Genomic DNA, 16,245 nt, shown 5'->3' on the forward strand with positions numbered 1-16,245 from the left:
TGCTTAAGCCCAGGAGTTGGAGGTTGCTGTGAGCTGTGTGATGCCACAGCACTCTACCAAGGGCAATAAAGTGAGACTCTGTCTCTACAAAAAAATTAAAATAATAATAATAATAATAATTTCTGGAAATGAAAGAGTCATTTAGGGAATTTCAAAATACAGTGGAGAGTTTTAACAGCAGACTGAATCAAGCAGAAGGAAGAATTTCAGAGCTTGAAGACAGGCTTCACATTAACCTCGTCAAAAATAAAGAAAATAGAATCAAGAGAAATGAACAAAGTTTCTGAGAAGTATGAGATTATGTAAAATGGCTGAAGGTATCCTTAGGTATCCCTGAGGGAGAAGAAATAAAAGCAAAAAGTATGGAAACTTATTTGAGGGAATAATGGAGGAAAATTTCCCTGATCTTACTATATATTTAGACAAACAGAAACAAGAATTGAATTGCTGGAAGATTCATTGCAAACAGAACATCACCAATGCACATAGTCATCAGTCTGCAAAGTACAAGTAAAGGAGACAATCCTATAAGCTATAAGACGAAAACATTAAGTAACTTACAAAGGAAAGCCCATCAGACTAACAACAGTCTTCTCATCAGAAACCTTGCACACCAGAAGGGATTGGGGCTGCATCTTTAGTCTTCTTAAACAGAATTACTGTCAGCCAAGAATTTTGTATCCTGCCAAACTAAGTTTCATAAATGAAGGAAAAATAAAATCTTTCCCAGACAAGCAAACACTAAGGGAATTTGTCACCACCACTAGACCTGTCCTACAAGAAATGCTTGGAAGTACTCTAAATACTAAAAGGAATGGTCAGTATCTACTAGTGTAAAAACACTTGAAAGTAAAAACTCACAGCTCTTACACAATACAAAGAAGAATCCAATGCAACAATAACACAAGGCAACAATCACATGATGAGTGGAACAGTATCTCACTTATCAACGTTAACATTGTAACTAAATGTTCTAGATGCACCACAGTTTGACAGAATGGATTAAAAAGCAACCAAAAATATCTACTGTCTTTAAGAAACCCACTCAACTCATAAAGAGTCTCATAGACTTAAGGTAAAGGGATGGAAATATATATTCCATGTAAACGGAATCCAAAAGCAAGAAGAAGTGATGTCTATTTAAGTCCTTTGCCCATTTTCAAACAACAAATTGGTTTTGTTGTTGTTGAGTTGTAGAATTTAATATAGTCTGTATATTAACTCCTTGTCTGATATATAATTTGCAATTTTTTTCTAACAAGTGTGAATTATCTTTCATTCTCCTGATTATGTCTTTTGAAGCATGAAAGTTTGACATTTTGATGTAAGCCAATTTGTAATTTCTCTCTCTCTTTTTTTATTATTGTTGTCTATGCCTTTGGTGTCATGTCTAAGAAATCATTGCCAAATACAATAAGATAACACAGCATCACTTCTCTAGTATTCCAGCCAAAAACAAAACAAAAAGAGTAACTTGTCTTAAAAAGTTAGGATATATCAGAAAATCCAGACTGAATGATATTCTGCAAAGTAATTCACATGTGTTCTTCAAAATTATCAAAGTCATGGGAAAAAAACAGGAACTCATCCAGATGGAAGGAAATTAAAGAGATCTGATAACTAAATATAATGTGTAATCCTGGATCAGATCCTAGATTTATAAAGACCATTACTGGGTTGGGTATAGAGGCTTACATTTGTAGTTGCAGCACTTTGGGAGGCTGAGGCAGGAGGATCTGTCAAGGCCAAGAGTTTGAGACCAGCCTGGGCAACATAGAACCTGTCTCCACAAAAAGAAATAAGAAAATTTAGTGGGGTGTGATGGCACACACCTGTAGTCCTGATGGCACATACTTGGGAGGCTGAGGCAGAAGGATCACTTTGAGGCCAGGACTTGGAGGCTACAGTGAGCTATGTTTGGACCATTGCACTCCAGTCTGTCTCAAAAGAAAGAAAGGAAGAAGGAAGGAAGGAAAGAAGGAAGGAAGGAAGGAAATGAATAAATAAATATCACATGATCCAGGAATCCCACTTTACAGTATTTATCCAAAGGAAATGAAATCAGTATGTCAAAGAGTGATACCTACATCTCTTCATTACAGCATATTCACAATAGCCAAGGTATGGAATCAACCTAAGTATCCACTGACAGCTGTATAAAGAAAATGTGGAATATATATATATATATGTATATATACTTCCATATATTTATATATATATAAAATGGAATATTATTCAACCTTTAAAAAGAAGGAAATCCTGGCTAACAAACATGAAAAAATGCTCATTGTCCTTAATCATCAGAGAAATGCAAATCAAAACCACCCCAAGATATCATGTAACCCCAGGGAGAATGACCCACATCACAGTCTCAGAGCTGCAGATGCTTGCATGGAGAGAAAGGAACACTTTTATACCACCGGGGGACTGCAAACTAATATAATATTTTTGGAAGGAAGTATGGAGAATCCTCAAAGAACTCAAATTAGACTTCCCATTTAATCCTGCAATCCCATTACTGGGCATCTAGTAATGGGGAGAGATCAATCTATTGATTTAGTTTGAAAAGAAATGTAAAGTAGAAAAAAAAAAATCCTTTCATCATAAAGACTATTTGCACTAGACTATTTATCACAGCTCAATTTCCAGTCCCCAAAATGTGGAAACAACCTAAATGCCCACCAGTCCAGGAATGGATTAACAAGCTGTGGCATATATATATATACCATGGAATACTACTCAGCCATTAAAAAAGATGGAGACGGCTCAGCGCCTATAGCTCAACTGGCTAAGGCGCCAGCCACGTACACCTAAGGTGGTGGGTTCGAATCCCCAGCCCGGACCCGCCAAACAACAATGACGGCTGCAACCAAAAAATAGCCGGGCGTTGTGGCGGGCGCCTGTGGTCCCAGCTACTTGGGAGGCGGAGGCAGGAGACTCGCTTGAGCCCAGGAGTTGGAGGTTGCTGTGAGCTGTAATGCCACGGCACTCTACCCAGGGGGACAGCTTGAGGCTCTGTCTCAAAAAAAAAAAAAAAAAAAAAAGATGGAGACTTTGCATCTTTTGTATTAACTTGGATGGAGGTAGATCACATCCTTCTTAGTAAAGCATCACAAGAATGGAGAAACAAGAATCCAATGTACTCAATTCTAATGTGAAGGTAGTAGATGACCTAATACATGGTGGGGCAAGGGGAATGAGGGATTGAGGAGGGGGGAGGAGGAAGGGGGATGGGGGGGTCACAGTGTATCTTGAGGGTGGGATACAATTACAAGAGAGACTTTACCTAACAAATGCAATCAGTGTAAGCTAATTCTATGGACCCTCAATGAATCCCAAACAATTAAAAAAAAATTAAAAAAGGAAATCCTGTCATTTGCAACCGTATGGGTGAACCTAGAGGACATTATACTAAGTAAAATAAGCCTTGTGAGAAAGACAAATATTGCATGATCTCACTTATATCTGGAGTCTGAGAAAGAGGAACTTACAGAAGCAGAGACTGGAATGGGACTAAGGAGAGAGGTGTGGGGATTAGGCAAAAGGTAGAAAGTTTGAGTTAGATGGGAGGAATAATAGTTCTTGGTGTTATTTTTGCAGTTTTTCTGTAAGTTTAAAATTAATTCAGCTCGGCGCCTGTGGCTCAAGTGGCTAAGGCACCAGCCACATATACCTAAGGTGGCGAGTTCAAATCCAGCCCGGGCCCGCCAAACAACTATGACGGCTGCAACCAAAAAATAGCCGGGCGTTGCAGCAGGCACCTGTTGAGGCAGGAGACTCGCTTGAGCCCAGGAGTTGGAGGTTGCTGTGAGCTGCGATGCCATGGCACTCTACCCAGAGGGACAGCTTGAGGCTCTGTCTCCAAAAAAAAAAAAAAAGTTTAAAATTAATTCAAAGTAAACAGTTTTAAAAACTAGAAAAATTATGGCCAAATACAGACATTTTTAGACAAACAAAAGCTGAGAGAATTTGTTGGCACTGGACCCATGTACTGTGGAAAATACTAAGGAAGTTCCCAGAGTTGAATAGAAATGATCCCAGATGGGAGCCTACATCTGCAGGGAGGAAGGGGGCACTGGAAATGGTAAGATTTCTAAACTATACTTTCAGACTTGTCATTTAATGTGATGGCTTAATAAGCACATGTGTTTAGCTCCTCTCCCTCCCAACCTCTCACAATTACTGTAAAGGCTAAAGTTACAAATGCATAAAAATAAAGAGGGCACCAGTTGACCAGAGATGTCAATGAATTTCAGTGAAAGTGGATGATGTAGTAAGTGTTGACTGAGAAAGCAAAGACAAGGAAACTCACTTAAAAGAATATGTGGTGGCCATTGTAGCTGAGGAAACAGTACAGCTACCCCCTCTAAAGTCTGGAGAGACTTAGGACTCAGAAATGCCAGGCCCTGCAGAGACAACAAAATACGTGGCTGAAAACAGAGAAGTTACTGGAAAGCTTGTCAGAACATTCAGCTCTGCAGAGAAGGCCTCACTCTTCACAAGCCAAGAGAGAAAGAAGGGCAGAGGGTGAGAGGGGGGAGAGATCGATCTATTATTTAGTTTGAAAAGAAATGTAAAACAGTGTCTGGTGAGAGACCGGGCAGTAAGCTTGTGAGTTAGTGCCCTGATCAGTACACAGCCCTCCTCGATCTGTTTTATAAGGTCCCAGTCTAATGGCTGCTCTCTGTCTGCTCACCTGAAGTAACACCTGCCCAGTGACAAGCTCTGCCGTGACACAGCTATGGTGAGCTTTTACATTGCCTCATTCTTTTATTTTTATTTATTTTTATTTTTTGAGACAGAGTCTCACTTTGTCACCCTTGGTAGAGTGCTGTGGCGTCATAGCTCACAGCAACCTCAAACTCCTCGGCTTAAGCAATTCCCTGTAGCTGGGACTACAGACACCCACCACAATGCCTGGCTATTTTTGGAGATGAGGTCTTGCTCTGGCTCAGGCTGGTCTCGAACCTGTGAGCTCAGGCAATCCACCTGCCTCGGCCTCCCAAGTGCTGGGATTACAGGCCTGAGCCACCATGCCCAGCAATAGATAGCCTCATTCTTAAATGTGGGTGGGCAACTAAAAATCTGCACACATAAAAGTGCAATATTAAAAAGACCTATGTATATGCCATCAACAATTACTCCCTAGGAGTAACTTGTGGATAAAATAACTTTTAAAAATGTATAATTAGGCTGGGTACAGTGGCTCACCAGGCGGTGTGGTGGGCACCTGTAGTCCTAGCTACTTGGGAGGATGAGGCAAGAGAATTCTTAAACCCAAGGTTTTGAGGTTGCTGTGAGCTGTGAAACCATAGCACTCTACCGAGGGTGACAAAGTGAAACTCTGTCTCAATAAATAAATAAATAAATAAATAAGTAAAAAAATATATATAAATAAAAAAAGGCGATATAAAAGCTCACCATAGCTGTGTCATGGCAGAGCTTGTCACTGGGCAGGTGTTACTTCAGGTGAGCAGACAGAGAGCAGCCATTAGACTTGGGACCTTATTTGACACCAGAGAGAACAAAATATGTGGCTTAAAACAGAGAAGTTACTGGAAAGCCTTTAGGCAGAACATTCAGCTAAGCAAGAGCAAGACCCCTGTCTCTAAAAGTATCCGGGCACCTGTAGTCCCAGCTACTAGGGAGGCTGAGGCAAGAGAGTCACTTAAGCCCAAGTGTTTGAGGTTGCTGTGAGGTATGATGCCATAGCACTCTACTGAAGGTGATAAAGTGAGACTCTGTCTCAAAATAAATAAATAAATAATAAAGTCTTCAGATATCTAGATCTAGAGAAATAGATATATATATAGATCTATACAGACATCCCAGAAAACAAAAAACATGATGCTACAGGAAAAGACTTATAAAAGAAAGTGAATTTGACAATTAAAAATAAGGTGCTCGCTTCGGCAGCACATATCGGAGAATTAAAAATAAGATTACCAAAAATAAAAGATTCATTAGAAGAGTTGGAACACAAAATAGAACAAAAAGAGATAAAGAGAGAGACGAAGCGATTCAGTCTAAAATGATTAGGATTTCCAGAAAAGAACAGAGGCAATAGATGGGAAGCAATGACTAAGAAAATAATACAAGATAGTGAGGAAAGTGAGACATCACACTGAAAAGCCTCAGTGCTGTTCGTCAGAGTAACTTTTTAAAAGGTGCATTCTCAGATTCATCATTCTGAAATTTGAGAATACCAAGAATACAGAGAAAATACAAAGCCAAACAGCGGGGGGGCTGGAAAGGAACACATTCTAAGACTGGGAGTCGACTTCTCATCAGCAATAGATGTAAGTAGTATGTAGAGAAATGTCCTCAAACTGGTGAGGGAAAGCTATTTCAGTGTAGAATTCTTTAGCCAGCTGAACTCTTAATCATGCGTTTAGGCAGAATAAAGGTATTTTCCAAACTTGGAAGGACCAAGATGTTTTATCTTCTAGGCACTGTTGTTGCTTAAAAAGGTGAGTGGCGATGCTGCCTGAGCTCCAGCCATGAAAACAGGCCTGGAGGGCAGCGCCTGTGGCTCAGTGAGCAGGGCATTGGCCCCATATACCGAGGGTGGCGGGTTTGAACCCGGCCCCCGGCCAAACTGCAACAAAAAATAGCAGGCATTGTGGCGGGTGCCTGTGGTCCCAGCTACTCGGGAGGCTGAGGCAAGAAAATCATGTAAGCCCAGGAGCTGGAGGTTGCTGTGAGCTGTGATGCCACTGCACTCTACCATGGGCGATAAAGTGAGACTCTGTCTCTAAAAAAAAGAAAAGAAAGAAAGAAAAGAAAACAGGCCTGGAGTGGGCCCAGGAGGGAAGGTCCAGGAGAAAGTCTGGAAGGATCAAGGGGATTCAGTACAATAGATATGTTGACGGATAGGATGAAAAAATGAAGGTCTGATAGACTAACCATGTAAAAAAGTCATACCAAAGAAAGGAGAAACTTAGGAGAATAAGAGAAACACAAATATAAGGAAAGAAATTTTATAATACTGATTTTGGCTCTGAATTGGACTGTATTGAAATAAGTCATGACAATGTAAAACCTTTAACTTTCAGCTTTTAAGATCCAACTATTAGGGCCAGGTACAATGACTGACGCCTGTAATCCTAGCACTCTGAGAGGCCGAGGCAGGTGGATTGCCTGAGCTCAGAAGTTCAAGACCAGCCTGAGCAGAAGTGATATGCCATCTCTAAAATTAGCCAAGTGTTGTGGTGGGCACCCATAGTCCCAGCTACTCTGGAGGCTGAGGCAGGAGGATCACTTAAACCCCAAGAGTTTGAGGTTGCTTTGAGCCATGATGCCACAGCATTCTACCCAGGGTGTCTAAGTGAGACTCTGTCTCAAAAAAACTAAAACTAACAATAACAACAACAACAACAACAGACGATTAGCACAGCCTCTGTGCAAGGATGACAAAAAGTAATTTTAAAATAATAAATAAAATATTGGCAAAAAAATGGAATACTTATGGTCATACGTAAACTGTATATTTTATCAACTTAGATTTAAAAGTCTAGATTATACATGAAAAATAGTATGATTCTTCCTCAAAAAATAAATGTAGAATTACTGTGTGATCCAGCAATTCTCCTTCTGGGTATCTATGCAAAAGAATTGAAAGCAGAAACTCAAATAGATACTTGTACACACATAATTTATACCAGCATTATTCACAATAATTAAAAGGTGGATGGAATCTTAGTGTCCACTGATGAATGAATGAATGAACAGAAGCAAAATGTGGTAAGTACACACTGCCGTGGTTTTAGTTCTGAACTCTATTCTCTGATATTGGATTTCTGACTCATGTCCTTAACCTAATTACGAGCTTAGTAGAGCCCAGGACTGGGTTTCACTGTTCCTTATCCTCTCTCATATTGGTTGGCCACAGGTCAGGAAACATAGTAAGTACTTAGTAAATCCTTTTAGAATTATAGTGAGAAGATTTGGATTAGTTTACTCTTTAAACTGAAGTTTGAAACATCACATAGAGATTTGTTTATCCTTCATGTGCTACAATTTGTAATTCAGGCTGAGTGCAGTGGCTCACACCTATAATCCCAGCATTTTGGGAGACTGATGTGGGAAGATCACGTGGGCCCAGGAATTAGAAGCTGTGGTGAGCAGTGACTGTACAACTGCACTCCAGCTTGACTGACAAACCTGTCTCAAGGTCTGGTGTGCTGGCTCACGCCTGTAATCCTAGCACTCTGGGAGACTGAGAGGATCCTGTGGGCTAAGCAAGAGTAAGACACCATCTCTACTGCAAATAGTAAAATTAGCCTGGGGTCCTGGTGCACACCTATAGTACCATGTGCTCAGGAGGCTGAGACAGGAGGATGGCTTGAGTCCAGGAGTTTGAGGTTGCTGTGAGCTAGGCCAAGGCCATGACACACTAGCCTGGGTGATGGAGAAAAACTATCTTAGGAAAAAAAAAAAAGACCCTGTCTCTAAGTAAATAAATATATGCACAATAGGACCTCCATAGTTAACCATGTCCTTCATTTGCCCTTATTTTTATAGACTGGACCTGCACCACATGTTCAATGAAAGTTCCTTATGTTGACCACCACTATATGTTGACTAGTCTATTTCAGTCCCTTGGGTGGTCAGTTTATAGAGGTTCCACTATAGTAAAACAAACAAACAAAAAATGACTCAGTGCCTGTAGCACAGTGGTTACGGCGTCAGCCGCATACACCAAGGCTCTTGGGTTTGAACCCAGCCTGGGCCAGCTGAACAACAATGCCAACTGCAACAAAAAATAACCGGGGGCTCGGCGCCTGGGCTCAAGTGGCTAAGGCGCGAGCCACATACACCTAAGGTGGTGGGTTTGAATCCAGCCCGGGCCCACCAAACAACAATGATGGCTGCAACCAAAAAAATAGCCAGGTGTTGTGGCAGGTGCCTGTGGTCCCAGCTACTTGGGAGGCGGAGGCAGGAGACTCACTTGAGCCCAGGAGTTGGAGGTTGCTGTGAGCTGTGATGCCATGGCACTCTACCCAGGGGGACAGCTTGAGGCTCTGTCTCAAAAAATGAATAAATAAATAAATAAATAAATAACTGGGTGTTGTGGCAGATGCCTGTAATCCCAGCTCCTTGGGAGACTGAGGCAAGAGAATCACTTGAGCCCAAGAATTTGAAGTTGCTGTGAGCTGTGATGCCATGGTACTCTACCAAGGGCAACATACTGAGACCTGTCTCAAAAAAATAATAAATAAAATAAAACAAAAAAATATATAATTCAGAGTAGACTAACTGTAAGTGGGAAGAGGGAGGTTGTACGCAAAGGGCCCAGGCTATTCATTCTTCAAATGGTAATGGGCGAGGTGGTCCTTTCTGAAAGGTTTGCCCAGGCCCAGATCAGTGTTTTTCAACATCTCTTATCTCCCGGCACACTTGAACCTGTAGTTAAACTTCTGTGGCATGCTTAAAGTAGGTTCATAAAAAAAAAGAGTAAAAAAAATAATTTTTATACATTCTGTGCTTTGAACTTCTTTCAAAAATAATTTAATTAATGACCTTTAAAAATGTTGTGGCACAGGTAAGATCCTCTCACAGCATACCCATTGAAAATTACTGCCCTAGATTGAAATGTGGCACAGTATCAGGGTGACCATGCAGTCTTCCAACAACTGTGTCCTGCTATTACTGGTGATGTCTACCCAGAAGAGCATGTGGAAACTAAAGAATTCCATGTTCATTGGATCTAACAGCTTCACTATATCCATAACGTAAAATAAGTATAAGTTCAAAATGGGATTCTGAAGTAAGACATCCTTACTAAGACATCCTTTTCCCCCCAAATCAATAAAAAGTCATTAAGTATCCTATCCCACAATGATCATTTATATCTTTTGGCTTAGGGGTTAAAGTGTGGTATTTCCTGCCCCCCTTGACTTGATAAACTTTGGTATATATATATATGTACTGTATTTCCGTTTATATTTGCTCCCTCTGTATTTTTAATGCAGCTGAGTTTAACATGACTCACTTCATCTTCATTTCATAAGGGCTATAATCAGTCTAGATCAACTGTATATATAGCTTCTGTGATTGAGATCAGCCCAGTTCTGGAAAAATTGTTTTAATTACTCCCAAAGGAACCCCGATACCTGGTAGGCAGTTCTTGCACAGACTTCCTTATCTGAGTAAATAACCTCTTAGATTCTAAGAAGGACTTAGGTGGACCTATCAATTCAACTAAAAGTAACTGAAGGGTATGAAGTAATCTACTGTCGTGGGAAGCATCCTCAGTGGCTGCTTGGGACCATCTGTCAGCCGTTAGGGACAACAACACAGCACACAGTAGGTGCCCAGTGAATTGTCACAGGCTAACGGGTGTTGTCCACTGATAGGTTTGTTTCTCTAAAGTTCTTTCCACAGCCCTGGGGTGGGAGGAAAGCACTGATACCATACTCTGGATCCTAGTCCCACTTCTGTTATTTTTCTACCACTATGCCCCTCAGATCCCTTGTCTAAAAGCCATGAATCTCTGCTTATTTTATGAGATTATTAAGAGGGACAAATGAAAACATATGTGAACATGTTTCACAAATTACTAGGTATAAATAGGGCTTACAAACAGAGTGAGGCATCAATTCAGCCCATGGAGTTGCCAGGAAACATTGTCCCTGATCCACATACAATCTTCAGGGGAGTCCAGGATCCCCTAGAACACAGCACCCCATCAGAACCCTCTGAGTGTGGATGCCTCAGGCACTCATCTCTTGAAGGGGCCCAAATGCCCACAATCTCCATACGACAACAGCTGGAGGACACTTAAGCCAAAGACAAAGTTCTGTTTCAAAACTTGGGGCCTCCTTACAGCTCCTCTAGACATCAGGGCTGGGCCCAGGGATTCCCCTCTCCCGGAAGGGTGGAACTCCACATTTCCATTCTGTTTTCAACTTAGAGGAAATTGTGATGATCAGCACGGCTTATTTCCCGTGCCATCTTAATGTCCCCATTTCCTTTCAAATCTCAGCATTTACACATACACACACACCCCCCTAATTAAAACAGATACATTTTTCTTAGCTCCTAGACCAGTCAGGATGAGCTACATTTGTCTGTAGGACCAAACAATCCCTGAATCCCAGTGCAGTAGACACCAGTCTACTACTCACTTCTCCTTCACCGTGCCTGGCCAGCATGGGTCTAGTAGGAGTGCTCTGCTCCTCCTAGTCACACAGACCCCTGGTGACTTAAGTACCATCTCAATCAATACTTTCACCACAACAAAGGCAGGGCAAAGAGAACGTGGCAAGTCGTGCCCCAGAAGGGGCATATGTCACTTGCATTGGCTAAAGCAAGTCATGTGGCCATTCTTAACTTTTTTTTTTTTTTTGAGACAGGGTCTTGTTCTGTCATCCAGGCTGGAGTGCAGTGGCCTCATCATAGCTCACTGCAGCCTCCTCTGTTCCTAATTTAAACGAAGCAGGGAAGTATAACCCTAATCTGTGTTTGAAAGGAATAGAAATATTTGTTTTTATTTGTATTATTATTGTTTTAAGAGACAGGATCTCAGTGTATCCACCCAGGCTGGTCTCAAACTCCTAGCCTCAAGCAATCCTTCCAGGTAGCTGAGGGTACAGGTCCATGTGAGTGGACCCCAGTTTGGTTCAGTAACAGAAGGAAACTGGAGCATCTGGAAAAAACTCATGGAAACATGGGAGAAAGTGCAAACCACACACAGATACTGGCCTGGTCCTGAAGTGATTTTTTTTTATTATCAAAGTTATAACAAAAGGACGCTGAATGAAAGGATATTATTCAAGGATATGCTACACTGTAAGTAAAAAATACACACCAGATTTTTGAAGACTTAGTATAAAAAAGAATAGAAAATATCAATCATTTTTTAGATTGATTACATGTTGAAACAGTATTTTGGATATATTGGGTCAAACATGTTACTAACATTAATTTCACTTATCTCTTTTTCCTTTTGTAATGTGGCTTTATAAAATTTAACATTGCTCAGGCTGGTTATGGCGGCTCATGCCTGTCATCCTAGCACTCTGGGAGGCCAAGGCAGGTGGATTGCTTGAGTTCAGAAGTTCGAGACCAGCCTGAGAAAGAGCAAGACCCTGTCTTTACCAAAAATAGAAAAACTAGTCTGGCATTGTGGTAGGACTATGGTCTCTGGAGTCACAGCTACTTGGGAGGCTGAGGGAAGAGGATCTCTTGAGCTCAAGAGTTTGAGGTTGCTGTGAGCTGTGATGCCAAGGCACTCTACTCAGGGTGACAGAGTGAGATTCTGTCTCAAAAAAAAGTTTTTTTTAGGGTGGTGCAAGTGGCTCAAGGAGTAGGGTGCCAGCCCCATATACCAGAGGAGGGGGGTTCAAACCTGGCCCTGGCCAAAAACTCCAAAAAAAAAATTTCTTTTTTTTACATTGCCCACATGGCTAGCTTTGTATTTATATTGGACATCACTGTTCTAGTACATATTTTAAATGCAAATGCTTGTTCATAGCACAACTGATTTAGAACTTATTTAGAATTTTCACTATGCCTCCCTTTCTTAGGGTAAGATGTGGGACTGATCACCTTTGAGGAAAGAACCAGATTTCCTCAAAACCATCCCTTTTATTTGTCATAGCTGCAGTGAACTCCATTTAGATATGGACTCTGCTACAACTATGTAGCTAAGACCCTTCTTAAACCACTCTGCATCCTCCTGAGCCTCCCAAGCTCTGTGCCAGACAGCATCAGTGACAGTGAAGGACTCTCTGCTAGAGGCTGCCTTTCTGGGGACTTGCAGAGCCAGCGAAGCTCAAGTCACTTAGAGCTAGTCTCTAACAGCTAGAGATTATTTTCAGATCATCACTCACAACATTTGCTTAGTCAATAATAAGATCACTAAGAAGTAACCACAGTATTCTTTTACCAGCTCCTAGGAGCTCCCTTGGATTCTTACCTACATGTTGTGTGTGCTCCTGTTTTAAAAAGTACCCCAGGCTGGGCTCAGTGGCTCACACCTGTAATTTTAACACTCTGAGGGGCTGGAGCGGGTGGATGACCTACGCTCAGGAGTTTGAGACCAGCTTGAGCAAAGTCAGACTCCAATAGAAAAACTAGCTGGGGATTGTGGTGGGCACTGTAGTCCCAGCTATTTGGGAGGCTGAGGCAAGAGGATTGCTCAAGCCCATGAATTTGAGGTTGCCATGAGCTGTGATGCCACTGCACTCTATGCAGGGTGACTGAGTGAGACGCTGTCTCAAAAAAAAAAAAAAAAAAGCATCCCAGATCCAAGATTTGTGATAGTCCACATCCTCAGTTGAATCCTTAGAATACAATTCTGGGAGAAAGACTATGCCTTCTTTCCCCTGTCCACTCCAAGGGTCAGATGGCTTTTCCTGTTGACCCTAGGTGAGTTTATTGATCAGTGAGCACTCACAGCAGGAATTCTAGCTGTTTTCTTTGGCTGCATCCCTGAAATCCTACACTGTCATGGTAATGAGAATGAAAAATTCCTCCTTTATCTCTTAACTCCGTGATCTAACTCTGACTCAGCAATCTTTTATTGCTTGTTAAATTTGAAAGTAGGAATAAATTATATGGTCATGTTGGGTTTCAAGGCAGTTGCCTGTTTCCTAAAATGTTGGGGTTTCAGGGAGCTGTCTACATCCTTGGTTTTGGGGGTGCTCCTGGTTGAAGAATGACCTGATACCCCAAAGTAAGGCAAGTGTGAAAGTCCATTGAGGAAGAGAAAGATAGGTTTACAGCAGGGGTCCTCAAACTTTTTAAACAGGGGGCCAGTTAACTGTCCCTCACACCGTTGGAGGGCCAGACTGCAGGCCCCGGGAAGAGTCAGCTGCTAAGCAGGACAGGCAGCGGCGGCAAAAACACCTTGAGGGCTGGATAAATGTCCTTGGCTGGCCGCGTGTGGCCCGTGGGCTGTAGTTTGAGGACGCCTGGTTTATGGAGTAAGAAGGTTTATAGAGCAAGATATGTTTGCCTTGGACAGTGAATGGGCCTTCATTGTTATGATCAAGGGCAAAGAGGTGTGGTTATGGTCAGTGTGTGTGTTTATACTGTCTGGATCAGGCTGACCTCATGGTTCAGAGGTCACCTTGGAACCACTGAGTCTTATTGTGCATGCAGACCTCCCATGAACCTCTCTGAGAGCCCATTATTGGGGGAGGTGGACCACATTGTAGATTTAAGATAAGGACATGATAATCAGCCTTAAAGCTGTTCTAGGTCACCCTCCAGACTCTATTCTACGCTAGTCTGATGGTAGTGGGTCATCAGAGCTTATTAACATTAGTGTCACTAAAGTTATTCAATCCCCCACTGCTAAATCTGGCTTTAAAAAAGAAAAAAAAAAGACTCTTTGTATCTAGGAGGCTTGACATGTGGGCTAGAGGGCCCTCTCCATTTTTTGCAGTTGGCACACTAAGTTCTGACTGGTAGGTTAGTAAAACGTCCCTCCTTCCTGGGTCTGAGCAATCACTCCAGACAGGATAAAGGTAAGATGGAGGCATGGAGGCCTGCCTTTGTTCTCCTTCCTCAGGAGAGCCAGATTTCTAGCTATATACCTAAGAGTTATGTTCTGAAAAGTACCCCGACCCAACCTGGCCAAATCCCACGTGAAGATTTTCAGCTCGGTAGACCCTTGACAATAGGCCTGAAAAACTGTTACTGAGGTCCAAACCTACTTCTGAGCTCAATTAGTACCTTTTTGTGTGGCTGAAAGGTTACAGTCCCTATAGCATTTATTAATATGTTGAGGACAAAAACTTCCTGACAAGAATCTAGCTCCTTGAAGATCTGTCCTCTCGTATAGCAGAGCCGGCACATCCTGTGCAGTAGGAGCTCAGTCAATATTTTGACTCAGTATGATGCATTTTTTGCGTCCCAGTTGTCTTCCACATTGCTTACTGATTGACGTAAATGCCTTGTCAATCCAGGTTATTTCAATAGAAACGAAGCCTGGCATCAGTAAGGCACACAAGCTTTACCCTTCTACACCACTTTCCGTGAACTTCCAGTGACCTTCCTTCAAAACACTTCTTAAGAAGTCCACACAAACACCACCCTGTCCATCAAAACGTGCTCAGGTGAGCCAGGGAGACACGTGCCTCTGCAGTAGCTGGGTCTGTGTGATAGTGCCCACTGCATGGCATTGGTATTTATCTGTTTATATTTCTCATCTGCTGGGCTCTGCGCTCCTAGAAGTCAGCTTCTAATCTCTTCACCAAAACCAACTGGTTATTCCCGTAAGGGTAATTTATAATGAAAAAGTCAGTTTGTGCACACAGTTTGGGCCTAAGATGATTTGCACTGCATTTGATAGGGTATGTTAAACATTTTTTTCACATATAAAATATTTCTGAATCTTCAAATAAGTCCTTAACAACCCTGTGTATGAGTAAGATTGTTATCTTCAATTTACTAAGGCAATTCTCAGGAAGTAAAGCCCTTTTTTCGGAGGTTACACTGGGAAGAAGCTGACCAAGAAACTAAACTCCGCCCGTGAACGGAGGTAGGAGCGCCAGAGGCCTTTTGAACTCCTTGGGCCACCGTCGCCTGGTCTTCCGGGCTTCCTCATTCTGCGCCTGCGCGCTGCTAGACTGCAGCTGTGTGTACCTCAGCCGGGAAGGACGCGTTGAGGTGAGTATGGGTCGCTTTTGCGTCCTCTGTTAGGTAGACTGGGGACTTTCCGTTTTCTGTCGGCCTTTGAGTCTAGTCGGAGTCTGCCGGATCTCAGCCGTGGTGGAGCTTTGGGCCTCCGGCTCTCGTCGACCTCTGCTCGCCCCCGCTGCGGCCTTCGGAGGGCGGCGGGCGGTCGGCCGGGGCCGAGTGGGCCGCGGCGACGCCTGGGAAGCCGGGTTGGCTGCGGGGTCCTGGAAGAGCCAACGGGCTTCGCAGTCTGCCGGCTGGGCCTGGTTCCCGCTGCGTGGTTTTGTTCGCGTGACCTTGGTGAGGTCGTTTGACTCATCAGGCCCAGTACTTCACCTGCGAAGAGGGAAGATGGTTTTCTCGGCTGCTCGTGAGGCGTGAGGGTCAGCGTAGGGGAAGCGGCCCGGAGTCGCTCGCTGTGGGGCAGCGTTAGAGATCAGAGTTGGGAAGCTGGAGAGGGTCACCGTGCCTGTCGCAAGAGGGAAGAGTAGGGGGACCTGTGCTGCCGTCCCCCCGCGCGTCGGCGGCTTTCTCTCCTCCCTTTGCTCTCCCCTCTCTTCTTCCTACCCTCTCCCCTTCTCGCTCTCTTCTTCCCTCCCTCTCCGCTCCCCTCCC

The 16,245-nt window shown here is 42.9% G+C and overlaps 2 protein-coding genes across 2 annotated transcripts in view; both read left to right on the forward strand.

Moving 5' to 3' along the window:
• Nucleotides 1-15,944, forward strand: part of RGS22 (regulator of G protein signaling 22) — a 145,942-nt gene extending 129,998 nt beyond the window's left edge. The window contains exon 25 of the mRNA XM_023518230.1: nucleotides 15,655-15,944. Within this exon, the coding sequence (XP_023373998.1) occupies nucleotides 15,655-15,944 (290 nt within the window). The remainder of the gene's footprint in view (nucleotides 1-15,654) is intronic.
• Nucleotides 15,562-16,245, forward strand: part of LOC100963028 (cytochrome c oxidase subunit 6C) — a 7,446-nt gene continuing 6,762 nt past the window's right edge. Inside the window, exon 1 of the mRNA XM_003782448.2 lies at nucleotides 15,562-15,621. The gene's annotated coding sequence lies outside the window, so the exon portion shown is untranslated. The remainder of the gene's footprint in view (nucleotides 15,622-16,245) is intronic.

This window comes from Otolemur garnettii, unplaced genomic scaffold (genome assembly GCF_000181295.1).
Source record: "Otolemur garnettii isolate 467f Iridium unplaced genomic scaffold, OtoGar3 scaffold00004, whole genome shotgun sequence".
NCBI lineage: Eukaryota > Metazoa > Chordata > Mammalia > Primates > Galagidae > Otolemur > Otolemur garnettii.